At 40.4% G+C, this 19,102-nt stretch overlaps 1 protein-coding gene across 4 annotated transcripts in view; it reads left to right on the forward strand.

The window, feature by feature from the left end:
- Nucleotides 1–19,102, forward strand: part of dhx15 (DEAH (Asp-Glu-Ala-His) box helicase 15) — a 131,272-nt gene that overhangs the window by 27,549 nt on the left and 84,621 nt on the right. For 2 of the 4 annotated variants that reach the window (XM_067989180.1, XM_067989196.1), the window contains exons 2-5: nucleotides 8,292–8,631; nucleotides 11,114–11,307; nucleotides 13,011–13,170; nucleotides 15,844–16,062. In XM_067989180.1, the coding sequence (XP_067845281.1) occupies nucleotides 8,292–8,631; nucleotides 11,114–11,307; nucleotides 13,011–13,170; nucleotides 15,844–16,062 (913 nt within the window). The remainder of the gene's footprint in view (nucleotides 1–8,291; nucleotides 8,632–11,113; nucleotides 11,308–13,010; nucleotides 13,171–15,843; nucleotides 16,063–19,102) is intronic. The other 2 variants (XM_067989188.1, XM_067989206.1) reach the window with 1 other exon arrangement.

A 19,102-nucleotide genomic window follows, 5' to 3' on the forward strand; every position in this document is an offset into this window, starting at 1 on the left:
TCATGTGAATTATGGACCAGTTGGGCCGAATGGCCTGTTTCTGTGCTGTACATTCTATGTAAATTTGTGCAACCATATAATCTGACCATATAATCAGATGGAAGAAAAAAGATCGGGCACAGGAAATTCACTTTTCTATCTAAACTGATCTTGAATTTGTGCTGTTAATGACTGTGGCTGTGCACTGGGATATAATGCTGGCCATTTAGGGTATCTAATGACACTTACAAAGGTGTACTTTTAATAAGGAGCTGAAGGAGCCAGATCCACATAAGTAGCAGAATTTATTCCCAAAGTGTTAAATATTCTGAATTTGCATTTCATTGCTGGGGTCAGAAATGTTTGATACAAATTTGATACAATGAGATTTTCTGGGGGGAATAAAACTGAAAATTGAATCCCGGAAAATCTCATGACATTCTTTGAATTTAAAATTGATGCTATTTATGTTTATATAGTGCAGTCTTATGATTTGGCCATTGTGATATGTTGAAGTCCTTCTGTACCATAGAAGTTCAATGGAGTCACCGATTGACTAAGCTTATTATGCTGCATTGGTAATCTACCTCTTCAAACTTGCCATGTATGATAAGATGTGGTATAACTTGTAGCCAAATAAATCATTTAATTGTTTAAGCTAACATCTAACTTCTGTGTCCAGTACCTATAGATGAAGTTTCTTAATAAGTGACTGACAAGGGTACTGAAAGTACTTGGACTGGTATAGGGAATGATGTAGTGAATCATGTTACATCTGTTCCTGTACATTAACAGAAAAGCCGCATGTAAACACCCAGCTGCAACTCTTGTCTAATGCATTTTTAGTGAACACGTAGCGCTGTTCATTTGATTGAGTTCATTTGGTGGATGAAAGAGTGTTTCACTTGCATATTAATAGTGAATATGCTGCTTGCAATCCTTGCACGTAATAGCATTTTAATTACTTTCACTGCTACTATAAAAGAACATTCATATGAAGATATCAAATTGATGGGCAGGAAAAGACCAGCTGCTCCATCAAGCCTGCCCCACACCATGATGGCCTGACCATCATGGTTAAACACTTCTTCCCTCCCCTGACCAACACACCTCCCGCCCCCCTCTTCACACACACCCCCACAGCCATGTAATCCCCTGGGAGAGGCAAAAATCAGAAAAAAACCAGGGCCAATGAGGGAAAAAAATACTGTAAAACTCCTTTCCGACCCCCTCTGGCGATCGAAACCGTCCAGGAGATAACATGGACCAAGTATTATCTATAAAGACACTTCCCTTCTACATGATGCGATTTCTGCCCCAGTCAGGAACCTCTTGAAGGCAGAGAGTCAGCACCTACCACACCAGCCGGCAATGTATTCCAGAGGCTCACAATTCTCTGGGAAAAGAAGAACTACATAATATCCAATTTATTCCTACTCTTCCATAGTTTAAACTTGTGTCCCCTGGTTCTCCCCAACCTGTTAAACTGGAATAATCTATCAATAGGGATGCTATCCAGCCCTTTAATTATTTTATAGACCTATCAGGTTACCTTTAAGTTTACGCTGCACTAAGGTAAATAAGAACATAAGAAATAGGAGCAGGAGTAGGCCAATCGGCCCCTCGAGCCTGCTCCGCCATTCAATAAGATCATGGCTGATCTGATCCTAACCTCAAATCTAAATTATGTCCAATTTCCTGTCCGCTCCCCGTAACCCCTAATTCCTTTTACTTCTAGGAAACTGTCTATTTCTGTTTTAAATTTATTTAATGATGTAGCTTCCACAGCTTCCTGGGGCAGCAAATTCCACAGACCTGCTACCCTCTGAGTGAAGAAGTTTCTCCTCATCTCAGTTTTGAAAGAGCAGCCCCTTATTCTAAGATTATGTCCCCTAGTTCTAGTTTCACCCATCCTTGGGAACATCCTTACCGCATCCACCCGATCAATCCCCTTCACAATCTTATATGTTTCAATAAGATCGCCTCTCATTCTTCTGAACCCCAATGAGTGGAGTCCCAATCTACTCAACCTCTCCTCATATGTCCGCCCCCTCATCCCCGGGATTAACCGAATGAACCTTCTTTGTACTGCCTCGAGAGCAAGTATGTCTTTTCTTAAGTATGGACACCAAAACTGTATGCAGTATTCCAGGTGCGGTCTCACCAATACCTTATATAACTGCAGCAATACCTCCCTGTTTTTATATTCTATCCCCCTAGCAATAAAAGCCAACATTCCGTTGGCCTTCTTGATCACCTGCTGCACCTGCATACTAACTTTTTGATTTTCTTGCACTAGGACCCCCAGATCCCTTTGGACCAAGGTTCCTGAGCCTATCTGAGTAGCTGAGGTTCTTGAAGCTAGGAATCATTCTTGTAGCTCTCCTCTGGACCTTTTCCAAGGCCGTTATATCACCCACCGTGTGGGGGGGGGGTCCAAAACTTGGGCACAGTACTCCAGATGCGGTCTGACCAGCGACCTGTTGTATAGTGTCAAAATGTGTCCTTTGATTTATACTGAGTGGTTCTATTAATATAACCCAATACCTTGTTAGCTTTAGTTACAGTGTCTCTACATTGGCCATGAACCTTTTATGATCTGTGCACAATAACACCAAGATCTTTTTCTCTCTCAACCTCTTTCAGTATTGTTCCCTGCAAATGATACATGTATTCTGTGTTGGCCCTACCAATGTGCATGATACTACATTTATCTAAATTAAACTCCATTTGCCAATGAGCGGCCCACTCTCCTAGCACATCTAAATTTTTTTGGCTTCGATTGTACTCCTCCACCATCTTAACCCTTGCACAGATTTTGGTGTCATCTGCAAACTTACTTACCATACACCTAACACCACTGTCCAGGTCATTAATAACGACAGTCAAGAGTAGCGGGCCTAGACCCGATCCCTGGGGGACACCACTGGTAACATGTCTCCAAGCTGAACAGCATCTGTTAACTACAACTTTTTGGTTGTGGGATTGGAGCCAATTCCTAATCCAGCTTGTCAGGTTTCTGCTGATACAGCAAGATTCTATCTTCTGAGGTATCTTTCAAAGGATTTCTGAAAGTCCAGGTAGGCAATGTCTACTGGATTACCCTCATCCACTGCCCTAGTAACTTCCTCAAAAAACTCTATCAAATTTGTTAGGCACCACCTATTTTTTTGGAAGCCGTGGTGTGTATTTCTAATGGCCGCTTCCCTGTCCCAGTGATCATAAAGGGCGTCTCTTAAAATCCCTTCCAGCATCTTCCCAATAATTAATGTCAGGCTGATGGGCTTGTAGTTCCCCAGCTCTGATTTGTCCCCATTTTTGAAGATAGGAATTACATGAGCTAGTTAAATTTGGGTGGCATTAATGTGTGTTTTTTGTATAAATAACATTTCATAATTGTGCAGCAGTCCAATGTTTGGATTTGGAAAGTCCTACAATAATGAGTACACTTGGAAGATTTCTATGACTTAACGGGCCGGATTTTGCTCTAAGCGGCAAGCGAACAAACGGCGCCTGCCGCTCATTAGACTTGGATATTCCGATAGACATTTCATGGGCTTTTGGACTGCAGGTTCATCTTAACGGGTCCTCAGTCCAGTGCGGCGCTCTCTATAGGGCATCTGGGACCTGTGTGAACAGGGCAAGCTGCTGTGTATCCCCATAACCAATCAAATAGCATTGTTAATAAGCAGAGCAGGCACAGAACCAGGAAGTGTAAGTTAGAATAGTAAATTCAATGTAAAATCAGTTATAGAAAGTGAAATAAAGAGAGGGTAGGAAATATTGAATTAAAAGACAGATAAGAGACAAAGAAAAAGTAAAAAATAAAAATGTTAATTCTTTTTAAATGTGCAAATGTAAAGGAATGAGACTCCACACTTGTAAAAGTACATTTTCAGTGCCGGAGAGATCGTTTGGCAGTAATTAAGACATATGCTGCTAAAATTTTGGTTACACTTTTTAATAAAAAACTTGGTGTATCTTTTTCTGATGAGATTACTTCGTTTCCATCAGGACTGAAGAGGAACTTCACGCCATTGCAGTCATTTCAATGTTGTCAGCCAGCAAGACCTCCTTCTCACAAAGCTTCTGAAGGAGCAGGGGCATCTGGTAGTGGAACTTCCGGATTTCTGTGTTTAACTGCGCATGTGCTGTCGCCGGAAGTTCCTCTACCATTTGCACTGAAAAAGCGATGAGCCCTGTTAGGCCCGCTGTTATTTTTAGAGCAAAATCTGGCCTTATATATTTTGAGCCAGTGGTGAAGACTCTACTAGCCAGTAACCATTTTTTGTAATAACGTCATAAAAGTTCTTGATACATCAATCCAGCTAGAATAGGAATACACAGTGTTTTAATTTCCTGAAACATTCCCAAGGGGGAATCAGTATTATATGGAGATTATTTAAAGAAAGGATAAATTTGAATTTATATAGCACCATTCACGCCTTCTGGGCATCCCAAAGTGCCTTATTGTCACTGAATTACTTTTTGAAGTGTAGCCACAATGCAATACAGATACACTTGTCAGCTAGTTTGCGCACAGCCAGGTCCCATAAATGACAGTGATACAGATGACCAGATAATCTGTTTGTGCTGTTGGTTGAGAAATAAATGTTGGTCAGGACACTGAGAATTCCCATACTCCTCTTTGAATATTGCTGTGGAATCTTGTACATCCACCTGCAAGGCCACATAGGGCCTCATTTTAACATCTTATCTGAAATACAGCACCTCCAACAGAACTGCACTGAAGTGTGTATGAAAACTGGGAGCAGCAAACCCATAAACGTTATAAGGAACAAATCTGTAACCTCTTCATTTCAAATTCTTATCAAAGAAACATCTGGGTGTTATCAGTTCATGTTGAGGCAAGTACTAGATGTCCTAAATTTGGCCCACTATCTATTTTGTATCAACTGCTCCAAGTTATATCAATATTTACAGTACTGCTCCCCATTAGGATATATGTAAGTTACTGACTGAGTTAGCCTCTTCTTGCCAAAGTCATCAGAGGCAGCCAGGCCATGAAATATTTAACTAATTTTTTTATTGACACTTTGAATTTAAAAATCAAACAGTAAATCTACGCACAGTATGTAATTAACTGATGGAATTAATAAATTTAACGTTACAAAGGCAGTTTAAGTGTTTCACTGCAACGCAGCATCAGTTTAGCCCTACTTATTACAAGTTCATAGTGTGCTCAACGTCCAAGATTGACAGTCAGAAAGGATAGTTTAGATTAGGCTCCATGTATAGCTAACAAGTCAACAGCTCTAAATAGCCAGTCTGTTGGATATAGTAAAAGCCTAGTTAGGCCAGCTTATTGCTGATGAGCTTGCAGCTTTAGCAAAGATTCCAGAAGGTTATAAAACCTTCTTCTCCTGAGTCAACATAGCAGCATTGATTCTCTCGTGTTCCTCTGGGATGATTGTGCCCATCTCAGGGACTTAGACGCGATGAATCTCCATCTGTCCGCAGAGTGGTTCTTCCTTGTTCTGATGACTGCTCTCCCTTTGTAGAACTAACCTTGCTTTTGTTTTCAGGAACTTAACTCTTTACCAGTCTACACCAAATTATTTATCTATCTCTGGCTAGTAGAGTTCTTAAATTTAAAGTCTTTCTGAACTCTTGTAACCTCCCTCTGTCAAAAGGTTTCTATCCATCTAACTCTCCCTCTCCCCCTCTTTTTATACATTTTAATTCCCAAAATAAATTCCTTTGATACTTTTCAAACCAAACTCTGCTTTGATGCACTTTGTTGTGCGGGTTCCATTATTTAGCGATATCTTTAGTGATATGTACTTGAGAAAAGCCAGATCTGCCCATTAGTTGCAAAAAAAAAATATTTTTTTTCACTTTAAATAATAGTGGTAAGACAATCCAAATAAGGATTTGATCATTCTCTGGTTTAGGTGTGAAAACTTTTTACTTTGTGTAGCCTAAAATAATGGAGCAAGATAAGGACGGCTGTCCTTTAGGTTATCTTACACAGACAACATAACCCTCTATTCAGCCTAGAAAAGTCTTGATGTGGAGATGCCGGTGATGGACTGGGGTTGACAATTGTAAACAATTTTACAACACCAAGTTATAGTCCAGCAATTTTATTTTAAATTCACAAGCTTTCGGAGACTTCCTCCTTCCTCAGGTAAATGTTTACCTGAGGAAGGAGGAAGTCTCCGAAAGCTTGTGAATTTAAAATAAAATTGCTGGACTATAACTTGGTGTTGTAAAATTGTTTACAATAGAAAAGTCTTGGTGTAGACAGTTCTGGCCACTGGGAATTGGGTGCTAGCTGCAAAAGATCATTTATCCTCCTTGGTTACCCATAGCTCTTGGCATTAACTCTTGTTTTCCCAGAGTTCAGCAGGATTGTTGCAAATGCCATTTTTAGGACACCTCGGCATTTTTAGCACACTTTTACTGCAAATGTCAGCCTAGATTATGTGATCTGCAGTAGGGCTTGAATCCACAACCTTCGGACTGAGAGGCTATAGTACCAGTGCTCCAAGGCTAGCAGTAATTGAGTTACTGTTAACTACTGTTATCCTACTGTTTGTCTACTTTGAGGCATTCAACATGATGGGATTTGAATTATATCTTAAAGTATTGCAGGATTCATGAGGTGCCCAAATATTTACCTGAAAAATAAATCCTTTTGACATGACAAGTTATGGAAGAGAAATGCCTTTTTAGCCCATTCTCCCATGCCCATCCAGGACAAACCTTGCAGCTCCTCCCCCATCACAGTATTAAACTGTTTATTGATTGATTCCAGGGCTTTACCAGTGCTACCCTCTCCCAAAGTCCATTCCATGTATTAAACACTGTAAAGAACTTCCTGACATCAATCAATTTACTGTTTTAGTTTGAACTTATACACCTTTGTCCTAATGTCATGGTTTAACTTGAAATAGTGTTCTGGATTCACTGTTTCAGCACCACTTACCGTCTTATACCTTTGACGTCCCTTCTTAGTCACCTCCTTTTGAGGCTGAAGAACCCAGGTTTTTCCAGTGATTTCCTTGATTCCTAATGACTCTTGCTAAGAATCATATTTGTGGTATTTTCATGGCTGCTTCCAAGGTTTGAATGTCTCGCTTGTGTGTTAATCAAAACTGTACAGTATTTGAGCTGCAGTCTGACCAGACTGCTTTACCATTTTAGCATGCCTTCCTTTGATGCGTGCTCTACTGATTAGGCTAATGTAGTTCCGACTTCTTTGTTGCTGTACGGTGATTGGACATATTGACTCCCTTTGACCTCTCGACTTGGTTATTTCAACCATACAAAGGTTGGGAATTAAATTTGTTGCTTTGAAGTCTGAAGTCCAATTAAGAATGGGACTTAAGACTACAACAGCTTGCATTTATATAGCGCCTTTGACATAGTAAAACATTCTAAGACGCTTCTCAGGAGCATTATTAAACAAAATTTGACACTGAGCCCCTCAAGGAGATATTGGGACAGGAGACCAAAAGCTTGGTCAAAGAGGTAGGTTTAAGGAGCATCTTAAAGGAGGAGAGAATTAGAGAGGTTTAGGTAGGGCCTTGGTAGCTGAAGGTATGGCCGCCAATGATGGATCGATTAAAATCGCCGATGTGCAAGAGGCAAGAATTGGAGGAGCACAGAGATCTCGGAGGGTTATAGGACTGGAGGAGGTTGCAGAGATATGCGGGGCGAGGCCATGGAGGGATTTGAAAACAAGGATGATTGTTTTAAAATCGAGATGCTCCTGGACTGGGAACCAATGTAGGTCAGCGAGCACAAGGGTGATGGATGAACGGGACTTGGTGCGAGTTAGGGTCTGGGCAGAAGAGTTTTGGTTGAACTCAAGTTTATAAAGGGTGGACGATGGGAGGCCAGCCAGGAGAGCATTGGAATGGTCAAGTCTAGAGGTAACAAAGGCATGGATGAGGGTTTCAGCAAGATGAGCTGAGGCAGGGGCGGAGATGGAGGTGGAAGTAGGTGGTCTTGGTGATGGAGCGGATATGTGGTCGGAAGCTCATCTCCGGGTCAAATAGGACGCCAAGGTTGCAAACAGCATGAGCAAGCCAGTTTGTTTTTGCCCGTTAGATTAAAGAGTGACTTAAATGGTCTCATTTTTGATGGAAAATCCATACAGCATTTTACAAAGTTATGATGTCAAGTAATAACTTGCTAATAAACTGAAAATCTGTTGAAATATTATACCCATTATTTGTCTTATCACCAATATGACTGAAGGAGCAGATTTGAAGAACTTCAATAGCTTGGTAAACCTATATTAAGGTAACTAGAAGTAAAATGTAAAACTTTTGTTCCATCAGCAGGAAAGATAGAGACAGAGACAGAGACCGTGACAAAGATTATGATCGTTCAAAGGACCGGGATCGGGACCGGGATCGGGATCGAGAGAAAGATTCAAGGAACTTATCCAATCCGGCTTTGACCGCAGGAGGCGGTATGCCTCTCATTACAACTCCGGCACTTCACCAACAGGCTATCAATCCATTTACCAACTTGCCGCACACCCCGCGCTATTATGAGATCCTGAAGAAAAGACTTCAGTTGCCCGTGTGGGATTACAAGGAAAGGTTCACTGAAATCCTGACCAAACACCAGTCCTTTGTACTAGTTGGTGAGACTGGCTCTGGAAAGACAACACAGGTTTGTAATTTTTAATTGATGTGAAATTGGTTATGTAAATGTAGGGGCTACGCCTGGTAATTTAAAGCTTTTTTTTTGCACAAAAGAAATTCGAATTATCCAGTGATGTGAATTAACTGACTTTGATTTAAGAGTAAATTATATTTAACTGACTTGCCAGTGACACCAATTAGACAACGGGAGGTAATTGAGAACGTGGGAGGAGGAAATAAATTGTGTTCTATACATTAGCATGGTTTGGGTGTAATGTATTATTCGAGTGCTTTGTGATGGCCTTTTATTCAACAAGTCCACTGAACCATGGACCACATTGTAGTTTCTTGGAGTACATCAGCATTCAAGTTGCATAGACATTGAATTTAATCTACTTCATCTCTGAAAAGTGTGTCTCCTTCCATTTATCTCTTTCCCTATTCCCTCTGCACTTGGCAACTCATCCTGGCAGCTGGTCAAGATTATAATGCCAGTTATAAGTGAACATTATGTACTGTTCCAGTAGCGCATCAGTTTATGAAACAGCAATAAAGATGGACTCGATAATTAAGAATAAGGAAGGCATTTGGTCCATGTTAATTCATCCATCCAGAGGTGCCCTACAGTTTCTCCCCCCACCACCCCCCAAATTAGTGTCCAATTATTTAATTGATTGATTGAAGTAAAAAAAATTCTGGCAGGTGCTCCAAGTTAACATTAAACTTTTCTCTTCTTTCTCTTCTCTTTTTCACTTGTTCTCTTGCTCTCTTTCTTACTTTTCCTCCTCTAACAAGTTCCACTTTCTTGAAATTAAGAAGGTGCCCTAAGGAGAATAATTACAGTTAATAGTTGACTGTCCTGATACTGATGTGCCTGTGGCACCTTTTGGAGTACCAGTAGGGCCACAAACTGTTTCATACCTTGAAGTAGTATAGCTTAGCAGCAGCTGTTGTTCAATCTTGTGGTGAATATTTTTGCCCTGATTGAAAACTGCTGCATATTGTATTGGTGTTTTTTTAAAAAAAATGCCACCTGCATTTCAAAATATCATAATTTGCTACAATTTTAACTTAAAACTTTACTACCACCTGTTCCTTGAAAGACATCTGTTAAAGAAGGAAAGGAAAAACTAAAAAGCCAACTGCACTGTTTGATCTCATTCCCTGTTTACGCTGCTTTGCTGATGCAGGACTGAATCTACTAAAGATTGTCCTCCAGAGTGAATGTGGCAATGACAAATAGCTTTCTTTGCCAATATGTGAAGTTACTGTAAAGGTTCCATATTGATACAGCCAGTGTTGTTTAAACAATGGCCTGGCCAATGATCAAGTGAACCTTTGTTTCTCTTGTCCCCAGGACAATTATTTATCTGCTGTTAGATGCAGAATACTGAATACCTTTTTTAACTGGCTTCCTATTTTTGCTTAGTGAAACTACCCATTAAGGACACAGTAACTTTTGTCTGAAAACTTGTATAACAATTGGGTCATAAAAAGAACTGAGTTAGCAATGAGAGTGAACCAGAATTGAGCAACTCCAGTAATTAAACTATTCTTGTGTTTTTCCCCCATATATTTGAATGTACAATAAACTAACCTGTGATTTCCTGATTTTAAATTCTGTACCTCGAAGCGTGTGTTACTTGTATACAGTCAGGGTTTTAAGTATTTAATTTATCATACAACAAACATGTTAAATTTCAAATTTGTTGGCAGTGGGGGTGTGCTGTTTTTAGAAAAAAAAACTTGGCGGCACAGTGGAGACATAATAAAATTTTGCGACTACTGTGCATGGGGTTGAGGCATGGATTTAATCCCCTGCAGACTCCATTGAGTTGCTGGTCTCTGCTGCCTTTCTATGTGGAATCATACAATACTTCAAAGAATAATGGACTTGTGAAGGTTTGATCATAGAATCACGGAAGGAGGCCATTCGGCCCATCGAGTTTGCGCCGGCTCTATGCATGAGCAACTCGGCTAGTCCCACTGTCGCTCCCTATCCCCGTAGTCCTGTGCATTTTTTCCTTTCAAGTACTTATCCAGTTCCCTTTTGAAGGCCATGATTGAATCTGCCTCCACCATTCCCCCGGGCGATGCATTCCAGATCCCAACCACTCACTGTGTGTAAAAAAAAAAGTTTTTCCTCGTATCACCTTTGGTTCTTTTGCCAATCACCTTAAATCTATGCCCTCTGGTTCTTGATGCCTCTGCCAATGGGAACAGTTTTTCTCTATCTACTCTATCTAGACCCTTCATGATTTTGAACACCTCTATCAAATCTCCTCTCAACCTTCTCTGTTCCAAAGAGAACCATCCCAGCCTCCAGGTAATTTAAGACCCTCATCCCTGGAATCATTCTAATAAATCTTCTCTGCACCCTCTCTGAGGCCTTCACATCCTTCCTAAAGTGCGGTGCCTAGAACTGGACACAATACTGATATGTGTAATGCTTGCTCTGTAGCTGGTGTTGAAGATTCCAACAGTTGATTTGTGATTGAATGGGTTTACAGATTCCTCAGTGGTGTGTTGATTATGTGCGGGCAGTGGTAGGACCCAAACGTGGTGTGGCCTGTACCCAACCCAGGAGGGTGGCTGCCATGAGTGTGGCTCAACGAGTAGCTGATGAAATGGATGTGATGCTAGGCCAAGAAGTTGGCTACTCCATTAGGTTCGAAGATTGCAGCAGTGCAAAAACATGTCTGAAGTAAGTGAATTTTAGTTTTTCTGTTAACCATGTTCATTTATTGAAATTTCCAATACACAATATATTTGCATAGAAATGACTTTAGTGATGTTAATTATGATTTTTTTCCCCCTTTTAATTACAAAGAACCTAGGGTAGATTTGACAGCCATTCTTCATCATTCTTGCATCCATACCCACTCCTACTTGTCTTAATGCTATATTCATGTGTCTTCTACAGTGAATAGAGAGCCCAATGGTTATTAAATGAATTGTCTTTGTGACTTTGTAGTTTTAACTTGGAAGGCTGCAGAACCATCAGGTGTGATTTGCTTAAGGGAAAACTCTCTATTTATAATTTGTGTATGTGGTCATGCAAAAAATGCACAAGGGAGTTTTGAAACTTTCCAAAATTGCGGTAAGCTATTGACTAATTACACAATTGAAGAGAGGTAGATAAATAAGTTGAAAGGGTGGTGTTCAACTTCAACATTTTATGGAAGTGCCACAGATAATTATGATTAAGTCCTAGAATCTTGTCTAGGCACTGGTACTTTTCCTTTAGGGCGAGGGGGAAGGAAGTGATTGCACTGTTGGTAAAATTTAGTGTATGCATTTAAAATGTATATCTTGAAATTGACAGGAGATCTTTTAAAAGTCAAGGTTAACCTGCATTGAAGTAAGCTGTTATGAATTCTGAGACTAATGTTGATACCACTTATGCTAATCAGTTTGTTCTGTGGAGAACACAGCTGGTAATCTGTTTTATACATGCCATGAACAGTAAAATGTAAAAATAGAAATATTGTCAATGTTCTTTTCTAAGATGTATGTACCATGGAGAGGAGAAATAGTTCAACTCCGAGTACATTGCTAGTAGTGCTTTAACTCACAATACAACTATGTTTGTGCTATAAATTTTGATAAATGTTACATGGCTGGAATTGTGAAACTTAGTTCCCTTCCAGGTGTAAGAAAGCTTAGTTGTAAAGGTTGCTATTGTGAAAGTAAATATTGTGTGTTTATAGATGTGAGCATATAAGGGGTAACCTGATGAATTTGCCCTGCTGGTGAGTAAAGCTGTTTGCCAAGAGTGCGGACTTGTAAAATGTAGTCCTATATTTTGTTTAAATGTGTAATTTAAAAAAATAGTTTAATGGAAATCATGGAACTTAGCTCACTACCATTATGTTGCTTGAGCAGCCTTTTCAGATGTAGAGATTTAAAGAAAAACTTGTACTAAGGCTATTTTAGGTTCATAGTAATTCTAAGAGCAAGTTTAACAAAGTTTAGATCTGCATTTTTGGGCTTAGATCGAATTAGTGTGCGCAGCCAAATTTTGCTGCTGTACATAGAGAAAACTTTACTTCAATTTCATATCTTAATTATAGCAATATTGCGATTATTGTATGAGTGAGGATGATTTGTGGCAGAGGTTGAGTGTAAGTTTTGGTCATTGGGATATCGCACAGTGTGACTTTTAAATTATACCTCAAACAGTTCAGCAAAACAGTTGATTTTCAAGATGTTGAAAGCAAACCTGTGGCACATCGAGGCTATTTTGTTTGAGATATTCTTCAAAGTTTTTTGGCTTGTGTTTATTGCAGCTTTGAACAATTTGTCTCTCTTGGTGATGCCTCCATTGGATTGTTCAATAGAAAATTCCTTTGTGCAGCTGTATTTGAATACAGAGCAGTAATCTGATGTTGCACGCTTTGATTCTAGGTATATGACTGATGGTATGTTGCTTCGAGAAGCTATGAATGACCCTCTACTAGAGCGATATGGTGTAATTATCCTTGATGAGGCCCACGAACGTACGCTAGCAACAGATATACTTATGGGTGTATTAAAAGAAGTTGTGAAGCAAAGATCAGATTTGAAGGTAAGATTTGGAAAAAGAAAATGCGGGTTCTGCACATTGCAAACTTACTTTTATATAGCTTCTTTCACGACCTCAGGACATCCCAGAGTGCTTTATAGACAAAGTATGTTTGAACGGTAATCACTGTTGTAATGTATGGAAATGCGACAACTACATTTTGCACACAGCAAGGCTCCACAAACAGCAATGAGATACATTACCAGATAATCTGTCTTTTTTAGTGATGTTGGTTGAGGGATAAATATTGGTCAGGCCACCGGGACAACTCCCCTGCTTTTATTTGAATAATGCTGTGGGATCTTTTATGTAAACCTCCGACAGGGCTGCGCTCCCTCAGTACTGCACTGCAGTGTCAGCTTGGATTACGAGCTCAAGTCCCTGGAGTGGGACTTGAACTTACAGCCTTCTGATTTGGAGGTGAGAGTGCTACCACTGAGCCAAGGCTGATGCCTTATATGAATAGACATCCATTGTTTAACTTGGGCCTTTGAATATATCAGTATGAAGAAGAAAACGAAGCTATATCTGGAAAAGGCCCTAAAAAGTTACAAATTTGCCAAAATTTCAAGTTTGATTTATGTCCTCCACTTACCATTAGGATCCAAGACTTGAGTCTTGAATGGGGAGACTAGTATTTGCAACAATGTTTTTTGATGTAGTTGGCATGCCATCTGGTTATCCACTTGTGTCACTGTGTTCTACATGATCTCCCTTCCTCTCTTCACCACCAACCCCCCCCCCACCCCCACGCCAAGCAAATGCAGAAAAGGCACTTCTCCTAGGATGTGTTTTCCATTCCTTTTCCCCAAGGCCTGGTTAAGATGTTTCTCTCTAGCTCTCGTGTTATAGTCAAGAATTCACCCGAAAGTTTCGGAAAAAGTAGTGGTCTGTGAATATCTGTCTTAATTTAAATACTGTTGGAAATATCAGTGAATATTTTCGGTCTTGGCCATTTGTTCTCTGTTTATCAGAATTGGATGACACACTTTTTATCTTACTGTTTTCTTTCTCTGTTCCAATAAATGGGTGATTTCCCAAATGACCTGGAAGCTGTACACTCCATATTATGTTTTCACACAACCATGTAGCTGACTGGCTATGAATTGCCCACTTGCAATATTTTGCTCATTGAATTAAATGTGGTACATTAGCAAACACTCTGATATTAGCATGCAGATACAATACAATACATGACCACTATTCTCCCATACCCATGATATTTTGTGTAAATTACAACGAGCAGTTTAAACTTCTCTGCACATGTATGTAAATTCTCCCAGATTACCACTAGTACTGCTTGGAAATGATCCTTACGGGCTGTTCCTTTTAGGTAGAAAGGTCAAAGTGACAATGAGTCAAATTGATGGGTTTACCCAAGGATCAACAGAGGCTCTGGTTAGAGCAGCTGGACCAGTGTCAGACAAATTTTACAGTGTCTGCTTCCCTCAGTTGTTGGAAATGTGAAAGTATGGCACTGAGTGTTCTCCTTTTGCGTCAAAAGGCCTTGTAGGCTCCCAGTACTAGACACCAGATTATTTGTGATCTACAAATTGCTGCATGTGATATGACCAGCCCAAGCTTTTGCTATGAACTTGCAATAATTGAGATGAACACTGTTCTTTCAAGATGCAAGTCCCTTTCCTCCTGTGCCTCACTTTCTTGAGGATAAAAAGCCCATGTATTGGGCTTCCTCCAATGGTTCAGTTCATTAAAGAAGTGAGCAGCTGAGCCTTACAGACTAGGATGGTATCCAAGTTCAGTTCCCTAGTCTCTGCTGAAGTGGCTGATCTCAGTCAGAGTAGCAGTAATGGTACTGTAGTTGGCCTCTGCTTTGGATTAGGGAGGGAGAAATAACCCAAGGTTTCTACTGCTGGAGTTTTATGATCTCTTTTAGGTATGTCTATATGTGGACATTAGGTAAGGATGGGATGGTGCTTGGCTATGATGTTCCTTTAGGTCAAATATCTTGCCAAGATTCACTGTCTGGGGTCACACCTAAACAGTGGTTATTTGGCTAAGATGCCTGAGCTACTACCCAAAGATGGAGTCATTGCTTTTAAGGGAACAAATAGGCAAGGGGGAATTTAAAAAAAAATGCCAATTCACAAGAAATGTGGAATCAAAGTCCTAATGACCTGTAAATACGATTGATCAAAGAGCTGTTTTTATATCCCCTCAAAAATATTACAACCCAGTCTGACCAATTTACATGTCTACGTGCAGACAGCCGTACTGTAACCTGCTTGATCAACAAGTTATAAATGACACTTGTGTGAGAAAAAGGACATCATTTAAATAAGTTTTGCTTTGCAGGGTTATAGCTTCAATCTGTTTAATTACAATCTCTTGGGTTCCTGAAAAATTACTGTTTGGAAGCTCTTATGATTTAACAGAAGTAGTCAATTGCTACCTTTTGCTATTTGGTAAATAGGATTGCACACTAGATGCATTGTCATGCTTCCTGCTGTGTGGTTAAAGGTTGTTCTGCTTTACAGGCAGTAGAAGCTGAGAAATGTGACAATTTACTTTTACGTCCAGCAGTAATGTTTCTTTTTAGAGCATTGTGGTTCTTCTGTTCTATTTTTCTCCCAGGAGGCAGTTTTATATTTTGGAAGTTTAATGGTTGTGTCGTCTTATGTGAATTGAGACTAAAGTGCACGCTGTCTCTTTCAGATTATCATCATGAGTGCCACACTTGATGCAGGCAAGTTTCAGGTCTACTTTGACAGTTGCCCACTGCTTACCATTCCTGGCCGTACACATCCTGTAGAAATATTCTATACCCCAGAACCTGAGAGGGATTATCTGGAGTCAGCGATTCGAACAGTTATTCAGATCCATATGTGTGAAGAAGAGGAGGGAGATGTTCTCCTTTTCCTTACTGGTCAAGAGGTAAGAATCAAGATTTCTTTGCAGCTCAAAATTGAATTATACTTTCCTTAAATGTAGCTGTGTGCTTTTGTATTTATATTAGCAAGGGCTCTAATGAAGCAGATACTTGCAGCTTTCCGAATCTTCCATGGGCCAAGAGGTCTTTGCGGCATTCAATCAAGAAACTTAAAAATTGACATGCAAGTAATAAGCGAGACAGAATGGTATTTTGATATCCATGGTCTAAGTATAGAATCATACAAAGTTATGGCACAGAAGGAAGCCATTCGGCCCGTCATGTCCATGACGGCCGAAAAAGAGCTATCCAGCTTAATCCCACTTTCCAGCATTTGGTCTGTAGCCCTGTAGGTTACGGCACTTCAAGTGCAGGTCCAAGTACTTTTTAAATGAGTCGAGGATTTCTGCCTCTACCACCCTTTCAGGCAGTGAGTTCCAGATCCCCACCACCCTCTGGGTGAAAAAATTTCTCCTCAGCTCCTTTCTAATCCTTCTAACAATCACTTTAAATCTATGCCCCTCTATCTAGGCCCCTCATAATTTTATACACTTCAATTAAATCTCCCCTCAACTTCCTTTGTTCCAAAGAAAGGTAGAGGCTATAGTTTTTGTAAAATCATTTTGGGAAGACTTTGAGTATAAAATGTTAATGCTAAGTACAGATTAAATTGATTGTATTAAACCACTATTAATATGGTAACTTTAATATGAGGATTGAATTCATAGATACTGTGGTGAATCTTTTCTCTTGCTATGGTCACCAGTTTCCCAAAACCCCCTCTCCTATCCCAGCAACAAATTAAAACATGTAAAATGTGCCTTATCCATTGAATTCTGATCTGCGAAGGGAACTGGATGGACGTTGCACAATGCTCTTTCACCTTTTGAGTCCTGCTTTCAAATTCACCCTCAATGATTTGATGAAAACCTTTAGTCTTATGCTGCACGTTTCCCAGGTTAAAATTATTTAGGGGCATATTTCATGCTAGCTCTTTATGGGCCTGTGCCTACAGATTAATGTGAAGCCATGAAAATTTTACACTGATGCAGTGGGGAAAGGATGCTCGGGAGGTTGGCATTACACAGAGGCAAAGTAGAGGGAGCTTTAATCTGCATCCAACATATTCTGTACCATACCTGAGTAGTGCTTGATGTTGATATTGGCAGTGGTCAAAACAACAATTTATATTTATATAGCACTATTAACATTTAAAAATGTTTCAAGATGCTTTACAGAGGGGTAATCGAACACAAATGAGGAGGAGATATTTGGAGGGGTGACCAAAAGCTTGGTCAAAGAGGTGGGTTTTAAGGGGGAGAGGGAAGTGGAGGTTGGGAAGAAATTCCAGAACCTGGGGCCTGTAGCCTGTAACAATGTAGCAGTAAAGGAGGAGGTAGTAGTGATATTGAATAGGATAAAAATAGATAGAGGAGGTACTTCAAAGGTTCGTGGTATTCAAAGTAGAAAAGTCACCTGGTCCAGATGGGATTCATCCTTGGTTACTGAGGGAAGTAAGGGTGGAAATTGTGACTGCTCTGGCCATAATCCTCCTTTAGAAATGGGGGTGGTGCCAGAGGACTGGAGGATTGCCAATGTTATACCCCTGTTCAAAAAAGGGGTGAGGGATAAACCCGGCAATTACAGGCCAGTCAACCGAACGTCGGTGGTAGGGAAACTTGAGACAATGATCCAGAACAAAATTAATTGGCACTTGGAAAAGTATGGGCTAATAAATGAAAGTCAGCACGGATTTGTTAAAGAAAAATCGTGTTTAACTAACTTGATTGAGTTCTTTGATGAAGTAACAGAGAGGGTTCTTGATGGTAGTGTGGTTGATGGACTTTCAAAAGGCATTTGATGAAGTACCACATAATAGACTTGTTAGCAAAATGCAAGCCCATGGGATTAAAGGGACCGTGGCAGCTATTTAGCCAAGGGACAGAAAGCAGAGAGTAGAGGTGAACAGTTGTTTTGCAGACTGGAGGGAAGTATGCAGTGGTGTTCACCAAGAGGTCAGTATTCGGACCAGTGCTCTTTTTGATACATATTAATGACCTGGATTTGGGTATAGAGGGCTTAATTTCAAAGTTTGCAGATGACACGAAACTCGGAAATGTAGTAAATAATGTGGAGGAAGCAACAGACTTCAGGAAGACGTAGACAGACTGGTGAAATGGGCAGACACATGGCAGATGAAATTTAATGCAGAGAAGTGTAAAATGATACATTTTCGTAGGAGGAATAAGAAGAGACAACATAAACTAAATGGTACAATTTTAAAGGGAGGGCAGGAACAGAGAGCCGTGGGGGTGTACGTGCACAGATCTTTGAAGGTGGCAGGACAAGTTGAGAAGGCTGTTGAAAAAAGCGTATGGGATCCTGGGCTTCATTAATAGAGGCATAAAGTACAAAAGCAAGGAAGTTATGCTGAACCTTTTATAAAACACTAGTTAGGCCTCACCCTGGTGTATTGTGTTAAAATCTGGGCATCACACTTTAGGAACGATGCCAAGGCCCTAGAGAGGGTCCAGAAGAGATTAACTAGAATGGTACTCAGTTATGTGGAGAAGCTAGGGTTGTGTTTTTTTTTGTTCATGGGGTGTGGGCCAGCATTTATTGCCCATCCCTAATTGCCCTTGAGAAGGTGGTGATGAGCCGCTGCAGTCCGAGTGGTGAAGGTTCTCCCACAGCGCTGTTAGGTAGGGAGTTCCAGGATTTTGACCCAGCGACTATGAAGGAACAGCAATATTTTTCCAAGTCGGGATGGTATGTGACTTGGAGGGGAACATGCAGGTGGTGTTGTTCCCAAGTGCCTGCTGCTCTTATCCTTCTAGGTGGTAGAGGTCGCGGGTTTGGGAGATGCTGTCGAAGAAGCCTTTTCAAGTTGCTGCAGTGCATCCTGTAGATGGCATACACTGCAGCCACTGTGCGCCAGTGGTGAAGGGAGTGAATGTTTAGGGTGGTGGATGGGGTGCCAATCAAGCGGGCTGCTTTATCTTGGATGGTGTCGAGCTTCTTGAGTGCTGTTGGAGCTGCACTCAT

The sequence above is a fragment of the Heptranchias perlo genome, chromosome 1, assembly GCF_035084215.1.
Source record: "Heptranchias perlo isolate sHepPer1 chromosome 1, sHepPer1.hap1, whole genome shotgun sequence".
In the NCBI taxonomy this organism is placed as follows: domain Eukaryota; kingdom Metazoa; phylum Chordata; class Chondrichthyes; order Hexanchiformes; family Hexanchidae; genus Heptranchias; species Heptranchias perlo.